The following is a 23978-nucleotide window of genomic DNA, read 5'->3' on the forward strand; positions in this document are numbered from 1 at the left end:
CCCCAACAGGATTGTAAAACCTTTTACAAACTGTTTCCATCAGTATATCGTGTCAAGTGATCTTCACTGTTCTCTCCCTAATCCTCCGGCACCCTTCTTCCCCTCCAGACACCTCCAGAAGTTTCTCTCTCAGAACCCTCTTTCTGCTCTGCTCCAGGCTAGTTGCAGGTTTGAAACTATATTCTGTCTCGGTTGGCTGGGTTTAAAAATTCTAGGTTAGAAATGATCTCTGTGTTTTACAGGCATTCCTCCTAGATTCCATTGTTGCTGATCAGAAACCTAATGCTGTTGTGTATGTGTTCCAGATCCTTTCTTTATAACTTTTTTTCCCTTCCGCAGTTACCTTTTATTTGCAACATTGTGAAATTTCACACTGACATGTCCCTTTCTGTGGGTTTCTTAACATTGTGTTGAGAATTCTGTAGGCCCTTTGACTGTAGAAACTAAAATCTTTCAGTTCTGGTCAATTTCCTAGTGTTTGAGAAATGTCCTTTTTTTCCTGTATTTTTTACTTGTCTTTATTGTACATTCTAGTACAGTTTTACCCACCTTTTCCTACTCCTAATTGATATTTTAAAACTGGGGATATCATTTTTAATTTTGAAAAATTCTTTCTTACACTCTCACCTCCCTTTAAAAAAGTCCTAAAGTCCTCATGTTTCCTGAATGAATTACCTTTTATCTGAGGAGGCTAGTTATAGAATTCTTTCAAAAACCATTTTGTTCTACTTTCTGGTTTACTTGAAATTCCAAACAGAAAAATGTTTGGAAGTGCTGTGTTTGTGAGTTCCAAACCTACTTACTGGGGGTTGTTGCTGTAAACCATTTCTCAGTGGTCTTCCATTTGCTCAATTTCTCCAGAAAAAAATAGGGCTTAGGAAGAGGAGTGTCAGCATCTTGGGAGAGGCAGAGAAGGAACTAACAGTATTTCATTTCCACAGAAAAGTATCCTTCATGTGTCTGGAAGCCCTCTGACTCCCTGCCGTCAGCATGGTAGTTTTTTTGCCAGGAGAAGGATGGCTAAATGCCCAGCTGCACTGGACTTGAGAGAGAACTTGAATATTTGTTGTTAAAGGGTTATAAGCAGTGCCCATTTACAGTCCAGCCACACTGCTCCCCTCCCTTCTACCCTCTTGGCACCTGCAGTTCCACGGCCTTTCTGGGGTTCTGCTTTGTGAGTCACTTGCTGCAGACACTGCTCCACTGTGCAAACTTCTCCGCTTATAAAGAGGCTGCCTGGGTTAGATGACCTCTTTGTGGTGGTAAGCTTTAAAATATATCTACCTTAGGGGCGCCTAGGTGGCTCAGTGGGTAAAAGCCTTTGCCTTGGGCTTGGGTCATGATCCCAGAGTCCTGGGATTGAACCCTATATCTGGCTCTGCTCAGCAGGGAGCCTGCTTCCTCCCCTCTCTCTCTGCTGCCTCTCTGCCTACTTGTGATCTGTCAAATAAATAAATAGAACCTTTAAAAAAATAAATAAAATATATCTACCTTTTACTTTGTGAAGAGGATTAAATAAGTTAATATGTGAAAAGCACTTAGAATAACACCTGCCATAAAATAAGCATTGAATAAGTGTTATTATTGCTCTTTGTCGTCTAAAAATGTATAGACATTTCATGTGCAGTCATTTTCTTGTTCTTGTTACTTTTGTGGGTTTATTCCTTTTCCTTTCCTAAGGGTGGCAAATAAGGTTTGGGAGGAGACATATATAGAACTAATGTTAATTTGAAGTCCTTTTAAGAATTTTTTAAAATTAGCTTTACTATATCAAAAGTGCTAAGCCTGTGGTTGACTTTGGACACTCTTACTAGGCTAATACAAGTTTCTTCCTCTCCGAAGTCATTGGATCATATGTCCTCCAGAAAGGTAGCACATCTCTGGTATCACACTTTTCTCTGGAGAGCTCTGAATCGCGCAGAAGAAAGTGCTTTGGCTTGGAATCAAGAGTCCTAGCTCTAGCACTTAACACTTGAGTGAAACCTTTGAAAACGCTGTTTTCTCTTGTATTAAAATGAGCCGAAAATTCTTCCACTGCCTGCCACTTGGTAAGGGGTTTGAGCTTGACGGCAGAAATACAGTCGTTGGGCGCAACCGGGAGATAGTCTCCGCCAAAATGCACGACTTCTGCCCCCGGAAAAGTCCAAACCGAGCTAAAGGGTTTAAGCGCGGGGTCAGCCTGCGAGACCGAGAGGCCGGCACCCTACTGGGAGTGCTGCCTGGCCCCGAGAGCTCCACCTCTGCTTCCCCGGGGCGAGGTTGCCGCGAAGTCGCGATCTCTTCCTGATGCCAGAGTGGGAGAAGCCGGGTGCCCTCAACAAACATGGCGGCCGCGTTAGCGTCATTCTCGCTCGGGAGGCCACGCTCCCGCCTGGGACTCGCGGACTCGGCGTCACCCCGCGCGGGACCACGTGACTCAGGAGGCTCCCGAGGCGGCGGCGCTCGCGCGGCCTCAGCAGCCGCAGCTGCTAGGAGTGGGGTGGGGTCTGCCGGGCGAGCATTCCCGGCGGGTCCCGGCCTCGCGCGCGCACGTGTCTGCCTACTCGCGCACGCGGTCCTGGCGCAGCCGGTGAGGAGCCGGGGAGGTGGAGGGAGGGAGCGGGGCGCCACTTGCCCGGCCGGGAGGGGTTGGCCGGCCGGCGAGGCCGGGAGGGGCGGACTCCGGGCCGCCGCGCGCCCCCATCCTGCCCTCCACGCCCAGCGCTGGCTTCGGGGGCTGCTTGAGCCCGAGTCAGCGTGGCCCGGCTGAGCTGTGCGGGCGGACCCGGTACGGCTGCAGGGCCCGATGCCCGCCCGGAAGGCCCCGCCGACCTCCGTGTCGCCGCGGGCTGCACTCTCGGGGTCTAGTTTATCTTCGGGCTTTTCTTTCCTGGGAGCCGGAACCCAGTTGGTGGGTCCCTTCCGTCTTTTAAAATGTACTGGGTTGACGTCAGATGCAAGAACGAGGCAGTCGTGATTCCGTGGCGGGTGTACCGTGTGCCCGTGGGATAGCACGAGGCAGTCGGGTAGAGGGGACCCACTCGCGAGGGAGGGAAAGGCCAGAAGGGCTTAGAGTGGTCATTTTGGGAGACATTTTTGGTTTGGACCATTTGCTAACCAGCTAGTCTGTGTGGATATTTTTAATTTAATCACGCTCTCTTCACTTTCCGAGCCTTTTATAAAAATTGTTCTCCAAGCAAACAGTAAAGCTGCTGATCAGGGAGCTCCTTATGTAGCAGCTTGCCGAACTCCTGCATTTTACCCTGACCCGGGACATGCTGAACGTGGCCTTCAGACTGAAGAAATAAAGGTCTAAAAAAGCGTGTCAGAATCCAACATACCAAAAGAAGAGTTTGGAAATATAGGTATCCTTTCCTTAGTTGTCACAGGAGGAAGTCACTCCAAAATCAGCCATGCAGAAGAAGATTCAGCCTCCATAAGCTTTGTTGCTAGATTGAAGTTGTATAATCCTCAGTGAAGAATTGATTGCCATTATTTCTTAGGACTGTTTCGATTTGCCTTGTTTCTTTTCTTTCCATAGGAAAGGAATAATGCTGTCAGCATGTCTGCACACTCCATGCTCTGTGAACGAATCGCCATCGCCAAGGAACTGATCAAGAGAGCAGAATCACTGTCTAGATCAAGAAAAGGTGGCATAGAAGGTGGCGCAAAGCTGTGCAGCAAATTGAAGGCAGAGTTAAAATTCTTACAGAAAGTAGAAGCCGGGAAAGTAGCGATTAAGGAGTCCCATCTGCAGAGCACTAACCTAACACACCTAAGAGCCATCGTGGAATCAGCAGAAAACTTGGAAGAAGTTGTTAGTGTTCTTCATGTCTTTGGTTACACAGATACCATGGGAGAAAAGCAGACCCTAGTGGTGGATGTGGTTGCCAATGGTGGTCATACGTGGGTGAAAGCCATTGGCCGAAAGGCTGAAGCTCTTCATAACATCTGGCTGGGTAGGGGCCAGTATGGTGACAAAAGTATCATTGAGCAGGCTGAAGACTTCCTCCAGGCCAGTCACCAGCAGCCAGTGCAGTACAGCAACCCTCACATCATCTTTGCATTTTACAACAGTGTCTCCAGCCCCATGGCAGAGAAGCTCAAAGAAATGGGCATTTCTGTGAGAGGAGACATAGTAGCCGTTAACTCTCTGTTAGATCACCCAGAAGAGCTCCAGCCCAGTGAGAGTGAGTCAGATGATGAGGGCCCTGAATTTTTGCAGGTGACCCAAGTGGACCGAGAAAATATTCTAGCAAGTGTTGCCTTTCCAACAGAAATTAAGGTCGATGTGTGCAAAAGAGTGAATCTGGACATTACGACTTTAATTACATACGTATCTGCCCTCAGCTATGGAGGCTGCCACTTTGTCTTCAAAGAGAAAGTGCTTACGGAACAAGCAGAGCAAGAGAGGAAGGAGCAGGTTTTGCCACAGCTGGAGGCGTTTATGAAGGACAAGGAGTTGTTTGCCTGTCATTCTGCTGTCAAAGACTTTCAGTCTATTCTAGATACCTTAGGAGGACCTGGGGAGAGAGAGAGGGCCACTATGCTGATTAAGCAAATTAATGTGGTACCTGACCAGCCTTCTGAGCGTGCCTTGAGACTAGTGGCCAGTTCAAAAATCAATAGCCGCTCGCTAACAATTTTTGGGACAGGAGACACTCTAAAAGCCATCACGATGACTGCCAATAGTGGTTTTGTCAGAGCTGCCAACAACCAGGGTGTTAAATTTAGTGTGTTTATCCATCAGCCTAGAGCACTTACTGAGAGCAAAGAGGCTCTCGCCACCCCTTTACCAAAAGACCACACAACCGCAATGAACACTGATGATACCCTTTAAATATTTTCATGGAAATAAGTTATTGATACCAAAGGCTGGGTCTTCCCATCTTAAATGGGAAGGAAGAAAAGGTCTATAGTAAAAATAATACTTAGCACTCTTAACCTGTAGAGTTGATTGTGTGTGTCATCTATAAAATACATAACCCAAAGTAGAAAAAGTACAAGAGACAAACAATTTACCAAACTGCCTACGTTTTAGCAACCAAGAAAATACATCTATATAAAGCTTTTAGCTGTGTGACAGTACTTTTATTTGATCGAGTAGGGCAACATCCCCCTAGTGGCAATTGGCATTTCATGGGATGTGGCTACCCTGCGTCTCGCATAAAATACCTGGAGAAAACTGAAGCTTGTTTTTTGTTATGTTGGTTCATCATTCATGTGGGTTGAGGCTGGGAAGTTTATAATTAGTTTTTGATTATGAAGTTATGGCCATTATGAATGAAAAGAAACTTCTTGACTGCGCATGTCAGGCATACTCTGGTGCGTGCATTTACAAAGAGTACATTAATACAGAAGAAAATAAAGTGAATACTGGGCATGTGAAACCCATGAACCGATGTATACACCTTTGTGAAAAGAAAGGTAAGTCCCACTACTGTATACCTGGGACATTTCATGCAAAATACTAATTTGAGGAAATTGTAGAAGAATTACCAAAACATTTTAGAAGAATCCAAATTTTCTTTTAAGTACCAAGACTTCCCATATTGCAAGTATTTGACTTATAAATACTGCTTTTCCTCTCTCTTTTGCAAGTGGCAAGTGACAGCTGCATTACTTCACTCTTGTGAAATGGTGGTAGGCGATCCCATGCCTGTTGCATGACACAAGTTGTAATTAAAAATAAATTTTTACGTCCACATGGCCCTAGGTGCTTTATTTGCAACAAAGCAAAGCAGCTTAGCAAAGGAGATACGTATTGACTGTATTTTAAAAATTGGGACATTAAGTCTTAGAGCTTAAGTATTAAGGCAAGCTAAGTGTGGGAGCCTGTATTAGAACACATTGCCACAGCCTGACCTCATTCTTTTGTGCCATCTTCGCTGTTTTGTGAGATGCGAACTCAGTTTCCAGGCCCAGTGTTCGTTGTTGGGGGCGGGGGTTGAATTTGTTTATAGGATGTCCATGAACACTGCAGAGAAATGCGAAAGTAAACTTGGGAATGTTTCTCTTGGGAGCGATTCCATTACTATCCCGGAACACATTTCCTAGGGGAAAAGTTTGTGATTGGGATTCTGATTTAGAATAGAGAGGTGGATTTAACTTGCATTGCAACTGAAATTGTATAGTGTTAAAAATTGGGGTTAGGCCTTTTTGAGTACCTATTAAGGTACTAAGGTGCTTGGTACTGAGCATTTAAAAATTTTGTCTAAAAAAAAAAAAAATGAGGAATTGGTTTTTGCTACAAGGAATTCTTAGTCTGAAATGGAGTTGAGTAACTGAAGTGTAGTTACTTTTTTTTTTTTTTTTTTTTTTTTGTGTCCTACAAATTTTTTTTTTTATTTTTTATTTCCAGCATAACAGTATTCATTATTTTTGCATCACACCCCGTGCTCCATGCAATCCGTGCCCTCTATAATACCCACCACCTGGTACCCCAACCTCCCACCCCCCGTCCCTTCAAAACCCTCAGATTGTTTTTCAGAGTCCATAGTCTCTCATGGTTCACCTCCCCTTCCAATTTCCCCCAACTCCCTTCTCCACTCTAAGTCCCCATGTCCTCCATGCTATTTGTTATGCTCCACCAATAAGTGAAACCATATGATAATTGACTCTCTCTGCTTGACTTATTTCACTCAGCATAATCTCTTCCAGTCCCGTCCATGTTGCTACAAAAGTTGGGTATTCATCCTTTCTGATGGAGGCATAATACTCTATCCCCAGGGGTACAGGTCTGTGAATCACCAGGTTTACACACTTCACAGCACTCACCAAAGCACATACCCTCCCCAATGTCCATAATCCCACCCCCTTCTCCCAAACCCCCTCCCCCCAGCAACCCTCAGTTTGTTTTGTGAGATTAAAAGTCACTTATGGTTTGTCTCCCTCCCAATCCCATCTTGTTTCATTTATTCTTCTCCTACCCACTTAAGCCCCCATGTTGCATCACCACTTCCTCATATCAAGGAGATCATATGATAGTTGTCTTTCTCTGCTTGACTTATTTCGCTAAGCATGATACGCTCTAGTTCCATCCATGTTGTCGCAAATGGCAAGATTTCATTTCTTTTGATGGCTGCATAGTATTCCATTGTGTATATATACCACATCTTCTTGATCCATTCATCTGTTGATGGACATCTAGGTTCTTTCCATAGTTTGGCTATTGTGGACATTGCTGCTATAAACATTCGGGTGCATGTGCCCCTTTGGATCACTACGTTTGTATCCTTAGGGTAAATACCCAATAGTGCAATTGCTGGGTCATAGGGCAGTTCTATTTTCAACATTTTGAGGAACCTCCATGCTGTTTTCCAGAGTGGCTGCACCAGCTTGCATTCCCACCAACAGTGTAGGAGGGTTCCCCTTTCTCCGCATCCTCGCCAGCATCTGTCATTTCCTGACTTGTTGATTTTAGCCATTCTGACTGGTGTGAGGTGATATCTCATTGTGGTTTTGATTTGTATTTCCCTGATGCCGAGTGATATGGAGCACTTTTTCATGTGTCTGTTGGCCATCTGGATGTCTTCTTTGCAGAAATGTCTGTTCATGTCCTCTGCCCACTTCTTGATTGGATTATTTGTTCTTTGGGTGTTGAGTTTGCTAAGTTCTTTATAGATTCTGGACACTAGTCCTTTATCTGATATGTCGTTTGCAAATATCTTCTCCCATTCTGTCAGTTGTCTTTTGATTTTGTTAACTGTTTCCTTTGCTGTGCAAAAGCTTTTGATCTTGATGAAATCCCAATAGTTCATTTTTGCCCTTGCTTCCCTTGCCTTTTGCGTTGTTCCTAGGAAGATGTTGCTGCGGCTGAGGTCAAAGAGGTTGCTGCCTGTGTTCTCCTCAAGGATTTTGATGGATTCCTTTCGCACGTTGAGGTCCTTCATCCATTTTGAGTCTATTTTCGTGTGTGGTGTAAGGAAATGGTCCAATTTCATTTTTCTGCATGTGGCTGTCCAATTTTCCCAGCACCATTTATTGAAGAGGCTGTCTTTTTGCCATTGGACATTCTTTCCTGCTTTGTCGAAGATTAGTTGACCATAGAGTTGAGGGTCTATTTCTGGGCTCTCTATTCTGTTCCATTGATCTATGTGTCTGTTTTTGTGCCAGTACCATGCTGTCTTGATGACGACAGCTTTGTAATAGAGCTTGAAGTCCGGAATTGTGATGCCACCAACGTTGGCTTTCTTTTTCAATATCCCTTTGGCTATTCGAGGTCTTTTCTGGTTCCATATAAATTTTAGCATTATTTGTTCCATTTCTTTGAAAAAGATGGATGGTACTTTGATAGGAATTGCATTAAATGTGTAGATTGCTTTAGGTAGCATAGACATTTTCACAATATTTATTCTTCCAATCCAGGAGCATGGAACATTTTTCCATTTCTTTGTGTCTTCCTCCATTTCTTTCATGAGTACTTTATAGTTTTCTGAGTATAGATTCTGTGTCTCTTTGGTTAGGTTTATTCCTAGGTATCTTATGGTTTTGGGTGCAATTGTAAATGGGATTGACTCCTTAATTTCTCTTTCTTCTGTCTTGCTGTTGGTGTAGAGAAATGCAACTGATTTCTGTGCATTGATTTTATATCCTGACACTTTACTGAATTCCTGTATAAGTTCTAGCAGTTTTGGAGTGGAGTCTTTTGGGTTTTCCACATATAGTATCATATCATCTGCGAAGAGTGATAATTTGACTTCTTCTTTGCCGATTTGGATGCCTTTAATTTCCTTTTGTTGTCTGATTGCTGAGGCTAGGACCTCTAGTACTATGTTGAATAGCAGTGGTGATAATGGACATCCCTGCCGTGTTCCTGACCGTAGCGGAAAAGCTTTCAGTTTTTCTCCATTGAGAATGATATTTGCGGAGGGTTTTTCATAGATGGCTTTGATGATATTGAGGTATGTGCCCTCTATCCCTACACTTTGAAGAGTTTTGATCAGGAAGGGATGCTGTACTTTGTCAAATGCTTTTTCAGCATCTATTGAGAGTATCATATGGTTCTTGTTCTTTCTTTTATTGATGTGTTGTATCACATTGACTGATTTGCGGATGTTGAACCAACCTTGCAGCCCTGGAATAAATCCCACTTGGTCGTGGTGAATAATCTTTTTAATGTACTGTTGAATCCTATTGGCTAGTATTTTGTTGAGTATTTTCGCATCTGTGTTCATCAAGGATATCGGTCTATAGCTCTCTTTTTTGGTGGGATCCTTGTCTGGTTTTAGGATCAAGGTGATGCTGGCCTCATAAAATGAGTTTGGAAGTTTTCCTTCCATTTCTATTTTTTGGAACAGTTTCAGGAGAATAGGAATTAGTTCTTCTTTAAATGTTTGGTAGAATTCCCCCGGGAAGCCGTCTGGCCCTGGGCTTTTGTTTGTTTGGAGATTTTTAATGACTGTTTCAATCTCCTTACTGGTTATGGGTCTGTTCAGGCTTTCTATTTCTTCCTGGTTCAGTTGTGGTAGTTTATATGTTTCTAGGAATGCATCCATTTCTTCCAGATTGTCAAATTTATTGGCGTAGAGTTGCTCATAGTATGTTCTTATAATAGTTTGTATTTCTTTGGTGTTAGTTGTGATCTCTCCTCTTTCATTCATGATTTTATTTATTTGGGTCCTTTCTCTTTTCTTTTTGATAAGTCGGGCCAGGGGTTTATCAATTTTATTAATTCTTTCAAAGAACCAGCTCCTAGTTTCGTTGATTTGTTCTATTGTTTTTTTGGTTTCTATTTCATTGATTTCTGCTCTGATCTTTATGATTTCTCTTCTCCTGCTGGGCTTAGGGTTTCTTTCTTGTTCTTTCTCCAGCTCCTTTAGGTGTAGGGTTAGGTTGTGTACCTGAGACCTTTCTTGTTTCTTGAGAAAGGCTTGTACCGCTATATATTTTCCTCTCAGGACTGCCTTTGTTGTGTCCCACAGATTTTGAACCGTTGTATTTTCATTATCATTTGTTTCCATGATTTTTTTCAATTCTTCTTTAATTTCCCGGTTGACCCATTCATTCTTTAGAAGGATGCTGTTTAGTCTCCATGTATTTGGGTTCTTTCCAAACTTCCTTTTGTGGTTGAGTTCTAGCTTTAGAGCATTGTGGTCTGAAAATATGCAGGGAATGATCCCAATCTTTTGATACCGGTTGAGTCCTGATTTAGAACCGAGGATGTGATCTATTCTGGAGAATGTTCCATGTGCACTAGAGAAGAATGTGTATTCTGTTGCTTTGGGATGAAATATTCTGAATATATCTGTGATGTCCATCTGGTCCAGTGTGTCGTTTAAGGCCTTTATTTCCTTGCTGATCTTTTGCTTGGATGATCTGTCCATTTCAGTGAGGGGAGTGTTAAAGTCCCCTACTATTATTGTATTATTGTTGATGTGTTTCTTTGATTTTGTTATTAATTGGTTTATATAGTTGGCTGCTCCCACGTTGGGGGCATAGATATTTAAAATTGTTAAATCTTCTTGTTGGACAGACCCTTTGAGTATGATATAGTGTCCTTCCTCATCTCTTATTATAGTCTTTGGCTTAAAATCTAATTGATCTGATATAAGGATTGCCACTCCTGCTTTCTTCTGATGTCCATTAGCATGGTAAATTCTTTTCCACCCCCTCACTTTAAATCTGGAGGTGTCTTCGGGCTTAAAATGAGTTTCTTGGAGGCAACATATAGATGGGTTTTGTTTTTTTATCCATTCTGATACCCTGTGTCTTTTGACAGGGGCATTTAGCCCATTAACATTCAGGGTAACTATTGAGAGATATGAATTTAGTGCCATTGTATTGCCTGTAAGGTGACTGTTACTGTATATGGTCTCTGTTCCTTTCTGATCTACCACTTGTAGGCTCTCTCTTTGCTTAGAGGACCCCTTTCAATATTTCCTGTAGAGCTGGTTTGGTGTTTGCAAATTCTTTCAGTTTTTGTTTGTCCTGGAAGCTTTTAATCTCTCCTTCTATTTTCAATGATAGCCTAGCTGGATATAGTATTCTTGGCTGCATGTTTTTCTTGTTTAGTGCTCTGAAAATATCATGCCAGCTCTTTCTGGCCTGCCAGGTCTCTGTGGATAAGTCAGCTGCCAATCTAATATTTTTACCATTGTATGTTACAGACTTCTTTTCCCGGGCTGCTTTCAGGATTTTTTCTTTGTCACTGAGACTTGTAAATTTTACTATTAGGTGACGGGGTGTGGGCCTATTCCTATTGATTTTGAGGGGCGTTCTCTGAACCTCCTGAATTTTGATGCTCGTTCCCTTTGCCATATTGGGGAAATTCTCCCCAATAATTCTCTCCAGTATACCTTCTGCTCCCCTCTCTCTTTCTTCTTCTTCTGGAATCCCAATTATTCTAATGTTGTTTCGTCTTATGGTGTCACTTATCTCTCGAATTCTCCCCTCGTGGTCCAGTAGCTGTTTGTCCCTCTTTTGCTCAGCTTCTTTATTCTCTGTCATTTGGTCTTCTATATCACTAATTCTTTCTTCTGCCTCATTTATCCTAGCAGTGAGAGCCTCCATTTTTGATTGCACTTCATTAATAGCTTTTTTGATTTCAACTTGGTTAGATTTTAGTTCTTTTATTTCTCTAGAAAGGGCTTTTATATCTCTCGAGAGGGTTTCTCTAATATCTTCCATGCCTTTTTCGAGCCCGGCTAGAACCTTGAGAATTGTCATTCTGAACTCTAGATCTGACATATTACCAATGTCTGTATTGATTAGGTCTCTAGCCTTCGGTACTGCCTCTTGTTCTTTTTTTTGTGTTGAATTTTTCCGTCTTGTCATTTTGTCCAGATAAGAGTATATGAAGGGGCAAGTAAAATACTAAAAGGGTGGCAACAACCCCAGGAAAAAATGCTTTAACCAAATTAGAAGAGATCCAAAATCGTGAGGGGGGAGAAAGGGGATAAAAAGAGGTTCAAAAAGGAAGAAAGAAAAAAAAAAGAAAAAAGAAAAGAAAAGAATTAAAAAAAAAAAAGGAAAACACCTAAGAAAAATGTAAAAATGAAAAAATATATATATTAGATAAACTAGTAAAAAATCGTTAAAAAAGAAAAAGGTAACAGTTAAAAAAAAAAAAATTTACCCGAAGGCAAGAAAAAAAGAAAAAAAAAAAAAATGAAAAAGAAAAAAATTAAATTAACTGCAAGACTAAAAAAAAATCACAGGGAAAAAGCCATGAGTTCCGTGCTTGGCTTTCTCCTCCTCTGGAATTCTGCTGCTCTCCTTGGTATTGAAACCGCACTCCTTGGTAGGTGAACTTGGTCTCGGCTGGATTTCTTGTTGATCTTCTGGGGGAGGGGCCTGTTGTAGTGATTCTCAAGTGTCTTTGCCCCAGGCGGAATTACACCGCCCTTACCCGGGGCCGGGGTGAGTAATCCGCTCAGGTTTGCTTTCAGGAGCTTTTGTTCCCTGAGCGCTTTCCGTAGAGTTCCAGAGGACGGGAATACAAATGGCGGCCTCCTGGTCTCCGGCCCGGAGGAGCCGAGAGCCCAGGGCCGCACTCCTCAGTGCGCCCTCAGAGAACAGCGCCCAGTTACTCCCGTCTGCCTGACCTCTGGCCGCGCTCCGAGCTCTCCGAGCCTGCGACCAGTTCAAGGTAACACCGAGCTGCGAGCTTACTGTCGGCTGTCTCTGTAGCCGGCTTTCCCGTTCCAATACCCGCAAGGTCTGCGACACTCAGACACCCCTGATCCTTCTGTGACCCTGCGGGACCTGAGGCCACGCTGACCCCGCGTGGGCTTCGCCCCGTTTTAGCCTCTGGAGCGATGTCCCTCAGCGGAACAGACTTTTAAAAGTCCTGATTTTGTGCACCGTTGCTCCGCCGCTTGCCGGGAGCCGGCCCCTCCCCCCGGGGTCTATCTTCCCCTCGCTTTGGATTCACTTCTCCGCCGGTCCTACCTTTCAGAAAGTGGTTGTTTTTCTGTTTCCAGAATTGCTGTTCTTCTTCTCTTCGATCTGCCGATGGATTTTCAGGTGTTTGCAATCTTTAGATAAGCTATCTAGCTGATCTCCGGCTAGCTGAAGCAGTCTCAGCCTGCTACTTCTCCGCCATCTTGACTCCTCCCCTGAAGTGTAGTTACTTTATTGAGTGCTGTCGTGTGCCAGCCACAGCACGAACGGCTGAGCTTTCAGGGAGTAGCAGGAAGAAGGTAGATTTCTATCCCTTTCTTTCCATGATGCATTAATACTGAAGAACTTGAATCTTTGCCAACCGGAATGTATACAGCCACAGCACTCTTGGAAGAAGCTGATTTCTGAAGTGGCCATAGCTGTGGTTCTCCCATGATCATTTTCCTTTCCTGGACATTCAGTGATTACAGTTCCTAATGACGTAATAATGCAAGCAGCAGATACGGACACGTGGTGGGGCACTGGATCCTGGAATATAAAGTAAGACGCAGTGCCTTCTCCAGGAACACACACACACAAACAACGACATTCGTGTATTGACCTGCCACAGCTGTCCAAAATTATATCTGCAAAGGTGAAAAATAAATAATAAAAGAATGAGCAAAGTTGTGCTTGCTTTGGCAGCACATATATTAAAATTGGAATGGCACAGAGAAGGTTAGCATGGCCCCTGGGCAAGGATGACATGATATTAAAAGAAAAAAGAAGAATGAGCAAAATTGAAAGAATGTTGTTAAATACCAGTTAAAAACTGTCAAGTCCAAAGAATCATATGGCTATAAAGCAAAGCGAATGTCCAAAAGATTATTTTTTTAAAAGATTTTATTTATTTATTTGACAGAGATCACAAGTAGGCAGAGAGGCAAGCGGAGAGAGAGGGAGAAGAAGACTCCCTGCTGAGCAGAGATCCTGATGTGGGACTCGATCCCAGGACCCTGAGATCATGACCTGAGCCGAAGGCAGAAGCTTTAACTCACTGAGCCACCTGTCCAAAGGTTTATGAACGTGAAGATGTATAATGTAAAATCTATGCTGAAGTGGTGTGTGAAAGAAAAAGCATGTTAAATCCTCATCTCATTTAGAAGGGACTCAACAAACAGCAACTCTGATTGTTGCCATTAAAAAATAGCACAGGGGATGCCTGGGTGGCTCAGTCGGTTAAGCGTCTGCCTTTGGCTTAGGTCGCCATTCCAGGGTCCTGGGATCAAGCCCTGCATCCGGCTCCCTGCTTGGCGGGAGGCCTCCTCCCTCCCCCACTTCCCCTGCTTGTGTTCCCTCTTTCACTCCTCTCTTTGTCAAATAGATAAATAAATAGCACAATATAATTTGAATTGTCAAACAGGAAATGTGACTGATGGTACAAGTTAAACCAAGCTGACTCGCTTTCCAATGAAGGGTGAGTTTGGAGAATAAATGCAGATCATATATGGAAAGACAAGGCGTTCCCAAGGAAGCATAAAACCCAGAAAGCATAAAATGAGAGACATATAAGGCCAAAAAGGATAAGCCGGGGGAGAAGATAAATTATTACAGGGAAATATACTGTATCTGTACACTGTTTGGATAAATTTGGAAAACTCAAATGAAATAGGAATTAGACTTGAAGAAGTAGAAAACCTAAATAACCAAAAGCCATTGAAAAAAATTGTTAAAGTTACTAAGTAATGACTTCCAAAAAATGTCCAGGTTCAGTTAGCTTCATTAGATAAGTGTTTGCTTACTTTTTTTTTTTTAAGATTTTATTTTTATTTATTTGACAGAGATCACAAGTAGACAGAGAGGCAGGCAGAGAGAGGAGGAAGCAGGCTCCCCGCTGAGCAGAGAGCCCGATGCAGGGCTCGATCCCAGGACCCTGAGATCATGACCTGAGCCAAAGGCAGGGGCTTTAACCCACTGAACCACCTGGGCACCCCAAGTGTTTTGCTTACTTTTAAATATCAGATAATGCTCTTGTTCTAAAAAGTAATATGGAGCACAACACTGTAAGCGGGGTGGACAGTATTCAACACAGCAGCCATGGTGTCCTTACCAACCGGCCCCTTTCCTAAGAGGGGAACTCGGGTTTGCTCCTGCTTGACCATGGAGCCTTGGTGGAGGACCGGAGCCCATCTGTGCCATCTCGGCCGGTCATCTCAGATCATCACCGTATCCGGAATGTTTTCAAATTCATTTTGTGGAATATAAGCATAATTCTGATACTAAAACATGACATAGTGTCCTAAAAAAGCTGCAGCAAAATTTTGGTTTAGGTCAAATAAATAAAATCTTAAAAACAAAAAAAGAATATATGCACAAACATGGGACGTCTGCATGGCCCAGATGGTTAACGGATTGCCTTCGGCTCAGGTCATGATGCTTGAGTCTTGGGATCGAGTCCTGCCTCGGGCTTCCTGCTCAGCAGGGAGCCTGCTTCTCCCTCTGACCCTCCCCTTCTTGTGTTGTCTCTCTCTCTCTCTCTCATTCTCTCTTTCAAATAAAATATCTACATATATATAGAGATATATTGATATTGATATATTGATCAATTGCAGGGCCCGATGCCCATCTGGAAGGCCCCACCGACTTTCTGGTCGCCCCTGGCTGCATTCTCAGGGTCTGGTTTATCTTTGGGATTTTCCTTCCCACGAGCAGATGCTGAGTTGGTGGGCCCCTTTCCTCTTTTTTAAAATGTGCTGGGCCCCTTCCCACGTTTAAAAACCTTTCCTTTCCTACAGCTCAGCAGAGCTCCCTGCTGTTGCTAGATGGGATCCTTCACAATCATGAATCATTGAATAAAGCCAGTCCGATCTTTAAATTCACTCAGGTGGATTTTTGTTTTTTAACCGTGGTGAGCAGCATCTACCTGCTTACCTCCATTCTTTGGTGATTTGAGCAAGAAATAAATACTGATAATCCACTGATAAATATACACTTTGCCCAGATTAATGGTACTTCTTTTGTCTTGGAGATGTTTTGCATTTCATACAATAAAATTACTAGTCTCTCTTCCCTCCTGGTTTCTGCATCAGACTCGGAAGTCCTATTGTCATATTGCCATTTCCCTTTCCATAATTTTTTTTTTTTTAAGATTTTATTTATTTATTTGACAGACAGAGATCACAAGCAGGCAGAGAGGCAGGCAGAGAGAGAGGAGGAAGCAGGCTCCCTGCTGAGCAGAGAGCCCGATGCGGGGCTCCATCCCAGGACCCTGAGATCATGACCTGAGCCGAAGGCAGGGGCTTTAACCCACTGAGCCACCCAGGCGCCCCCCATTTCCATAAATAATAGATGGCAGTGCTTAACTCCCTATAGCCTTACCAGAATTGCGCTTCTTTTATTTTTTCAGTTGTCAAAAAAAAAAAAAATCTTAATTTATTTGATTACCAGTGAATCTGGGATTCTTAAATATGTTTAATGGTCATTGTATTTCTGCCATAAATTGCTTGTTAATATCTTCTCTTTCTCAATTGATTGATTTTATCAGTCTTTTCATTGATTTATAAAATCTTTACATAAATTAAGGATTAGACCAGTTATCTATAGTTCTATAACAAAGTAGTCCACAATTTAGTGGCTTAACATAATCAACATAGTATTGTTGGGGCTCCTGGGTGGCTCAGTGGGTTAGAGCCTCTGCCTTCGGCTCAGGTCATGATTCCAAGTTCCTGGGATCGAGCCCCGTGTCAGGCTCTCTGCTCAGCGGGGAGCCTGCTTCCTTCCCTTCCTCTCTCTCCCCGCCTGCCTCTCTGCCTACTTGTGTCTACTACTACTGTCTGTCCAATGGATAAATAAAATCTTTAAAAAAAAATTAACACAGTATTGTATCTCATGATTTTATGGGTTAGGAATTCAAGCAGGGCTTGCCTCTGTGATTCTTCTATTCCAAATAGCATTGCCTGGGGTCACTCAGGTGTTTAGCTAGTGGACGTTCTGCTCACAAGGCTGTCACATGGTGGGGATGACAGGAAGACCCTGCTCAGCAGGTCCCGCTCCTCCTCACGTTGGCTTTCCATGAGGGTGGTTGGACTTTTTATGTTGCAACTTAGGGATGGAAGCGGGAGTGTTCCACGAGGAACAGGAAGTGAAAGCCTACGGTTCTTTAAGGCCCAGTGAAGCCCAGAAACCCTACTCTATCGGTTAAAATAGCGCCAGCGGCTCACTTCAGTGGGAGAGGAAATAGGGCCCAGCACTTGATGGAAAGCCTGTTGTAAAATTTGTGGGCATTTAAAATCCATCATGAGGATTCAAACCTTTTCCCCTTAAATACGTTGCAGATATCTTTTCCTGATTTTTCTTTCTTTTTTTTTTTTTTTTGGTCTTTCAATGTTGTGGGGTTTTTTTGTTACACAGATACATTGGATTTTTATGTGATAAAATATGTTGGTTTTTATTTTTCATTATGACTTCTGGATTTTGTGCCATGTTGAGAAAGGCCTTCTCCACCCAGAATTATTTTTTAAAAATTCCCTTATACATCTTTCTGTTATTCAGTTTTATTTCAGTGTGCATATGTTTGATATTTATGTAACTTACATATGAAGTCAGAACCTATAAAATATTTTCCAAAATAAGAAAGTGAGTATCACTCTTTTAGCTCCTTTTATTCAATTATATTATTGCTCTGGCAACAAAATTTGATTTTTTGCTTCCATATTATACTAATAAAATAGCATTTTAGATGCCCCTTAACATAATTTTGAGGACCAGCCCAATATAAATGAGCTCTACTCATAGATTTTTAAAATTTATATTCTGCTAAACCTTAAAAACTATTTTTTAAAAAGATTTTATTTATTTGAGATAGAACGAAAGTGAAAAAAAGAGAAAGCACTACTCCGGGGTGGGGGTGGGGAGGGGCAGAAGGAGAGGGAGAAGCAGGCTCTTCACGGAGTGGGGAGCCGGACACGGGGCTCGATCCCAGGATTGGATGCAAAGGCAGTTATTTCACCGGCTGAACTACCCAGGTGCCCCTAAACGATTGAAAACTATTTTAAGAGCATTTCCAAAGGGCCTAACTGAATTGTGCTTCCATTTTTTCTCCATTTTGAGCTCCAGGCAGTTTTTAGGGATATTATCATCGCACTTGATTGTATGTTGAAAGGTTCTTTGGATGTGATCTGTTCTTTTCTCTCTTTCCAGAGTTTTGGCTGATTGTTTGGGTCATCCTAAGAAGAAAGCAATTGCAGATATCACTCTGAGAGATTTCCCAGCTTGGATGTTAGGATTAGCCCAGGAGATGAACCCTTTTACCACAAACCATTTCATTTTAGGAAAGAAATTTTTTTGCACCTCCAACTATAAAGGTATAGAAACAGAAGAGCCATACAAAATGATAGATCTAAATTAAATATAGATCCAAACTAAAATTAATTTCAAATTGAACATTTCTGTCCTTTTTTTTTTTTTTCCTTTGGTGGACAACTACATAGACTAGTGAACTATAGAGCAAACACCCACAATACAGACACAGGCAGTTATGTCCGTACACACACGTGTGTGTATCTATTTTGCATAGTTTTCTCCCTTTACATTAAAAAAATGAAAATTTTTTTCCTACGAAAGTTTCTTCAAAAAATCTCTGCTAAAGAAAATAGTTGTCCATAATTTATGAATTAAGGGTGGAATTGTTTTGGAGTGGGGTGTGTGTGTGTGTGTGTGCGCGCGTGCACACACCGGGAGCGGTCAAGGGGGGCGGAGGGTCGTGGTTCCTAAATCTTTGGCTTAGAAGACAAAGCACAGAGCTTTTGAGGCCTTATCCTGGGATATTTTGCAGTGGATGAAGAAAGAATTCTCAGCCAGCAGGACTCCCTTAGAAGATGAAGATAGGGCTAATAGCTACAATTTTACTAACAACAGCAATATCAGTGACAACAAAAATGTCCTCTCTGGGCCTAACCCAGTCACAGAGTGAACTAAATAAATTATTATTATTATTTTTAAAGATTTTATTCATTCATTTGACAGACAGAGATCACAACCAGGCAGAGAGGCAGGCAGAGAGAGAGGAGGAAGCAGGCTCCCCGCTGAGAAGAAAGCCTGATGTGGGACTCCATCCCAGGACCCCGGAATCATGACCTGAGCGGAAGGCAGAGGCCTTAACCCACTGAGCCACCCAGGCGCCCTAAATAAATTATTTTTAATTTCAATTCTAACTCCATTGTTTTCAATTTTTCTTTTTCAAAGAAAAAATAAAAAAAAAACGGGACGCCTGGGTGGCTCAGTTGGTTAAGCAGCTGCCTTCGGCTCAGGTCATGATCCCAGCGTCCTGGGATCGAGTCCCACATCGGGCTCCTTGCTCCGCAGGGAGCCTGCTTCTCCCTCTGCCTCTGCCTTCCACTCTGTCTGCCTGTGCTCGCTCTCGCTCGCTCTCTCTCTCTCTGACAAATAAATAAATAAAAAATCTTAATAAAAAAAAAAAAAAAGAAAAAATAAAAAAAAAAGAGTGAGCACAGAGGTGGTTGAAGGCTTAATAATCTCACATTAATCTCATGACATGAATCATTCAGGAGCCCCTCTGGTGTGAAAGACACTGTACTTCATGCCAGGAATACAAAGGTGAATGAGGCCGTCTTGGTTCTGGCCCTCAGGGAGCTTTATGTATATCCCAATAATTATATTCTCAGGACTAATGTGCAAAACACACTGATTAGCCTTAATATGGAATTTATAAATTTAAGTGGAATGAATTGTCATTAACTTGGTCAGAAAGTCAGGATGCTTAAGAATCCATTTGCGGGGCGCCTGGGTGGCTCAATGGGTTAAGCCTCTGCCTTCAGCTCAGGTCATGATCACAGAGTCCTTGGATCTAGCCCTGCATCGGCTCTCTGCTCAGCGGGGAGCCTGCTTTCCTTCCTCTCTCTGCCTACTTGTGATCTCTGTCAAATAAATAAATAAAACCTTAAAAAAAAAAAAAGAATCCATTGCTACGTGAACATGTTTTCCTATCTCTGGTGCAAGTAAGAATGTTGGAAATAAAAAGGGCTTTGGGGATCATGTTCCCCCAGCCCATCTCTGAGGTGAAAACGGAGTTCTGGGAAAGGAAGAGGAAGAGAGCCAGAATTCTTGTTTGCTAATTACCAGCTCCTCCCACTGGGGGGCAGCACCACGCAATGGTGAGACCTTAGGAGTCACACAGGCCTGGAGTTCCTTCTTCAGTTTGCAGCTTACCTTTACCTGAGCAAAGGACTTCACCTCACCAAGCTTTAGTTTCCTTATCTGCAAAATAAGAAGAGTATTTATCTTATAGGATTGTTATGAGGATTTAAATGAAATAAGATACTGTAGGTACAGTATTTTAAACAGAGTCTGGGACCTAGTAACCATCAGTTCTTAGGATCATGCTTCCTATACCTTTTATATGTAATTGCCTTTAATTTTTGTGCTATTTACAGGTGGCCGGTCCCCCTAGGCCCTGGCTATGTTCAAGGGTCAACTGTACTCCCCTTTCTTTCTTTTTTTTTTTTTTAAAGATTTATTTATTTGATAGAGATCACAAGTAGGCAGAGAGACAGGCAGAGAGAGAGGGGGAAGCCGACTCTCTGCTGAGCAGAGAGCCCAACATGGGGCTCAATCCCAGGACCCTGGGATCATGACCTGAGCCAAAGGCAGAGACTTAACCCACTGAGCCACCCAGGCGACCCTATACTCCCCTTTCTTTAACTCCTGGTAGTGATTCTAGTGATAATTCAGACATGGCCAGGGGACGAGCTTGTGAGGGTTGAGACTGGCACTCCATACATAACCCCACAGCAAACAGGGTCCTAATAAGTCTTTTTTTTTTTTTTTTTTTGAGATTTAATTTATTTGACAGAGATACAGTGAGAAAGGGAACACAGGGGTAGTGAGAGAGGGAGAAGCAGGCTTCCTGCTGAGCAGGGAGCCTGATGCAGGGCTCCATCCCAGGACCCTGGGATCATGACCTGAGCCGAAAGGCAGACGCTTAACGACTGAGCCACCCAGGCGCCCCCTAACAAGTTTTCATGAGGGCTAGTAACCTTTTCTGTGAGGAGGAGCACATTGGCGTGGGATCTTTTCTGTACATCTGGTGTCTTCGGGCCTTTCAAGAGTATGGAGTGGAGGGGAGGATGAGGCCTTTGTGGGCAGGTAACAGTATGTGGGGGGCAGTTTCAATGGTGGTGGCAAACAATTCAAAGACTCCAAGTTCTACAAATCGATAGTGTTCCCCAGATTCAAGACCACTAATTTCCACGTGTGCTATTGGCTAGCTGTTCGACCAGTTCTGGGTTTATCTCTGTCTACCATCGTACACGAGCCCTCCGGTAGGCCTGGTTGGAAAGAGGACACAGCCCCTTCTCAGCCATGCTCACTGACGCCACCTAGCGGAAGCACGAAGAGCTACATGGCATCCAGTTAACAGGCGCTCCCGCTCTGTTTCTCATTCAAGTTCTTTGTTAATCATTGGTCCTTCTCAACTTGTGAACGGCCTAAAATCCCTTTTTTGAATCAAAGTGATGACACGAGGAAAATAAGCTCCTACTAAATATTCTTTGATTTTAAGACGCATCAATTTATTATTCAAAGACACGTATGACCACAGTATGGTTCGCAGAGCATTTTGACACGTGACGTGCGATTCCATGTTCCATATTTTACCATGAACAGTACGAACGAAATGAAAATATTTGGCAAGGAGGCCAATTTTGGATGGAGGGAGGCGCCTCACTGTATTTATATTCTTGGTATCATTTTCTGACTTTGTCATCATTCTCTTTGCTCCATTATTAATACCAACGTCTGGTGAGATTCGAGCCCTCTTGGCCTTTCTTCTGTTGAAGATGCTTGTGATCTTCGTCTATAAATGCAAAACAAATGGGTAACGTGTGAGCGGGGACCCAAAAGTAAGTTTAGTTCTGACTCCTTAAGAGGGTGCATTTTCTGCTGTGCCTCTCTCTCTCTCAATTTTGCGCAATGCATATTGAACTAAGGGAACTTACTCTTCCTGCATGATGAACATTGGTTCAAAAGAAAAAAAAATGTGACAGTAGGACAAGGTTACAATCCTGAAGAAAATCCTGCTGGAAGGAAATCATATGGGACATGCTAATAGATCCTATTCATTTTTTAATTTCTAAGAACTGAGGCAGGCTATAGCTTGACTCCCACGAAGGGGTTGCTCTTATTGCCATGTTTATCAAGGGTGATAGGGTGGGAGCCAAGCAGAGTGGTGGAGGGTAAAAGGTCCTCGAGTGAAAAAGGAAAATAACAAAAATAGGCTAATCCAAATGAAAGAAGATTCGAAGTGGAAAGTCAACCAGGTGTCTCTGAGTCAAGTGTGGGAGCAGAATGTTCTTACAGGAGATGGAATTCGCACGTAGGTCTGTGGTTGGTGTTCCCTCAGTGGACTCTGACAGCTGTCACCACCCTCCTCAGTGACGCAGCTGGCACCTGGTGCCTGGATTGTTGTTTGGTCTCCTCAGGAGAGGTGACAAAGAGTCCCTCTGTGGCTCCTTTGTTTTTCAGTGGCTCTGTAACCACAGCCTAGTTATCCATCGAGCCTTGGCTGGCGGAGTGGTCATTTCTTCTGTAAGCAGTGGACTTACGGTCTCAGGTGGCCAAGATTAACATAACTGAAAAATAACAATGACAATAACCTTAAGGCCAACGAATGAAATGTGGCTCTATATTTGATTGTTTCCTCCATTCTGCTGAGTTTGTCCTATTTTTAGATCAAGGCAATTAGATAATAGAAAGGGGACAATGACAAAGTATTTTAGGAAAAGTTTGCTTTCACTTCAAAATCATGCCTGCATCACAATTGGTCCAGTTAATGTAAGCTCTTCTCCACTTGCTTTCATAAAGATCGTTCTTGGCCTCTAACTGTTGGTACCAGTGATCAGATCACCAGGTCTGGAAATAATGAATTTACCAGATTTGTACCTCATAAGGCATTTTCTATGATAAACCGAGGAAGGCATTGTCTGTCCATAAAATCAGCCATTGTATTGGAATGTGTCCTAGAAAGGGAAATACTCTTTTCTATACCTAGAAATCAATAGAAACACACAACAACTAACCCAACATAGTTAATTCCCAAAATAGTTTTCCCCACCACTCTTGCTTTTCCTGGTTCAAATCTATTCAGACTGTGGTTTAGGTGACTGGAGTGTTCTATGGTTAGCCATCAGTGGGGCTGTGGCAAGCCAGTAACGTGGAGAACAGACTTTTCATTCAGGAAGAAACAAAGTCCTATTGAGCATATTTTCTTTTAAAATTTTTTTTAAAGATTTTATTTATTTATTTGACAGAGAGACAGGCAGAGAGAGAGGGGGAAGCAGGCTCCCTGCTGAGCAGAGAGCCCGATGCGGGACCGATCCCAGGACCCTGAGATCATGACCTGAGCTGAAGGCAGAGACTTAACCCACTGAGCCACCCAGGCACCCCTCGAGCATATTTTCTTATTAACAAACTCCTAAACAGAAAACTGTAGAATAGCAGGAAGTTTTCAGCCTCAGAACTGACATAGCAAAATACAAGCCAGAGAAGAGAAATAAAAATTACATCCACCTCGCATCTCTTACTGATCCCATTCAAATCAGAATTGTTGAACACAAAAAGCTCAAAATGCTTCAATGTTTGGGCCAGCGTTTGGGAAAGTGCGAGCAGTAGGAGAAACCTGAGGCCCATGGCTGCTGGTTCATATTGGTCACCTTGAGCGAGACTCCTGTCCTTTGATATTTTGAAATCTTGCTGCACCCGTGACTACACTTTGTAAGTAAAAGTGCACATTCCTCCAGTCCCATCACCACTGAAAAATCTAGAAGTTGCAGTGCGTTTGCATACGGAGGGGCCCAAGCCGGAGGTGGGAAGGTGTCCAAGAAAGGAGCACAAGCATGACCTGCAGTTACAGAAGAGGCCAGCAGGTGGGGCTGGCCGGCGGGCTGCGCATGCTTCCCACCCTGGATGAGGGAGGCCGAGCTTCTGGAACGTCCGCACCGCCTGCTGAGACACGGGCCAGTCTGCGCGTTTCAGCGAGCCGGGTAGCCTCTACCTGGTTGTTGAGCGTTAATACAGACCCGAACAATTTAAAACTGCCTGTAATTCTAAAATGCGCACGCGCCTTTTATCGCACTGCCCATGGGGGTGGGGGATAAGTTTGC

The 23978-nt window shown here is 43.1% G+C and overlaps 1 protein-coding gene and 1 non-coding gene across 5 annotated transcripts; both read left to right on the forward strand.

Moving 5' to 3' along the window:
- The first annotated feature begins 2301 nt into the window (after positions 1 to 2301).
- Positions 2302 to 18785, forward strand: C11H7orf25 (chromosome 11 C7orf25 homolog). Of its 4 annotated transcripts, XR_004276906.1 has the most exons (3): positions 2302 to 2569; positions 3521 to 5406; positions 18001 to 18785. XR_004276906.1 is itself a non-coding variant. In XM_032305284.1 (2 exons), the coding sequence occupies exons 1-2, from the start codon at positions 2324 to 2326 to the stop codon at positions 4817 to 4819; spliced, it is 1545 nt and encodes a 514-aa protein (XP_032161175.1). In that variant the 5' UTR covers positions 2302 to 2323; the 3' UTR covers positions 4820 to 5689. The 4 variants fall into 4 exon arrangements, 3 of the variants coding, with proteins under 3 accessions (XP_032161175.1, XP_032161177.1, XP_032161176.1); XM_032305284.1 differs by lacking the exon at positions 18001 to 18785 and having other exon boundaries at positions 3521 to 5689; XM_032305286.1 differs by lacking the exons at positions 2302 to 2569; positions 18001 to 18785 and adding an exon at positions 2580 to 2767 and having other exon boundaries at positions 3521 to 5689.
- On the forward strand, positions 13491 to 13597 carry LOC116569731. Its single transcript, XR_004277162.1, has one exon. It is a non-coding gene; the product is annotated as a U6 spliceosomal RNA (small nuclear RNA).
- Positions 18786 to 23978: the final 5193 nt, after the last annotated feature.

This window comes from Mustela erminea, chromosome 11 (genome assembly GCF_009829155.1).
Source record: "Mustela erminea isolate mMusErm1 chromosome 11, mMusErm1.Pri, whole genome shotgun sequence".
In the NCBI taxonomy this organism is placed as follows: Eukaryota; Metazoa; Chordata; class Mammalia; order Carnivora; family Mustelidae; genus Mustela; species Mustela erminea.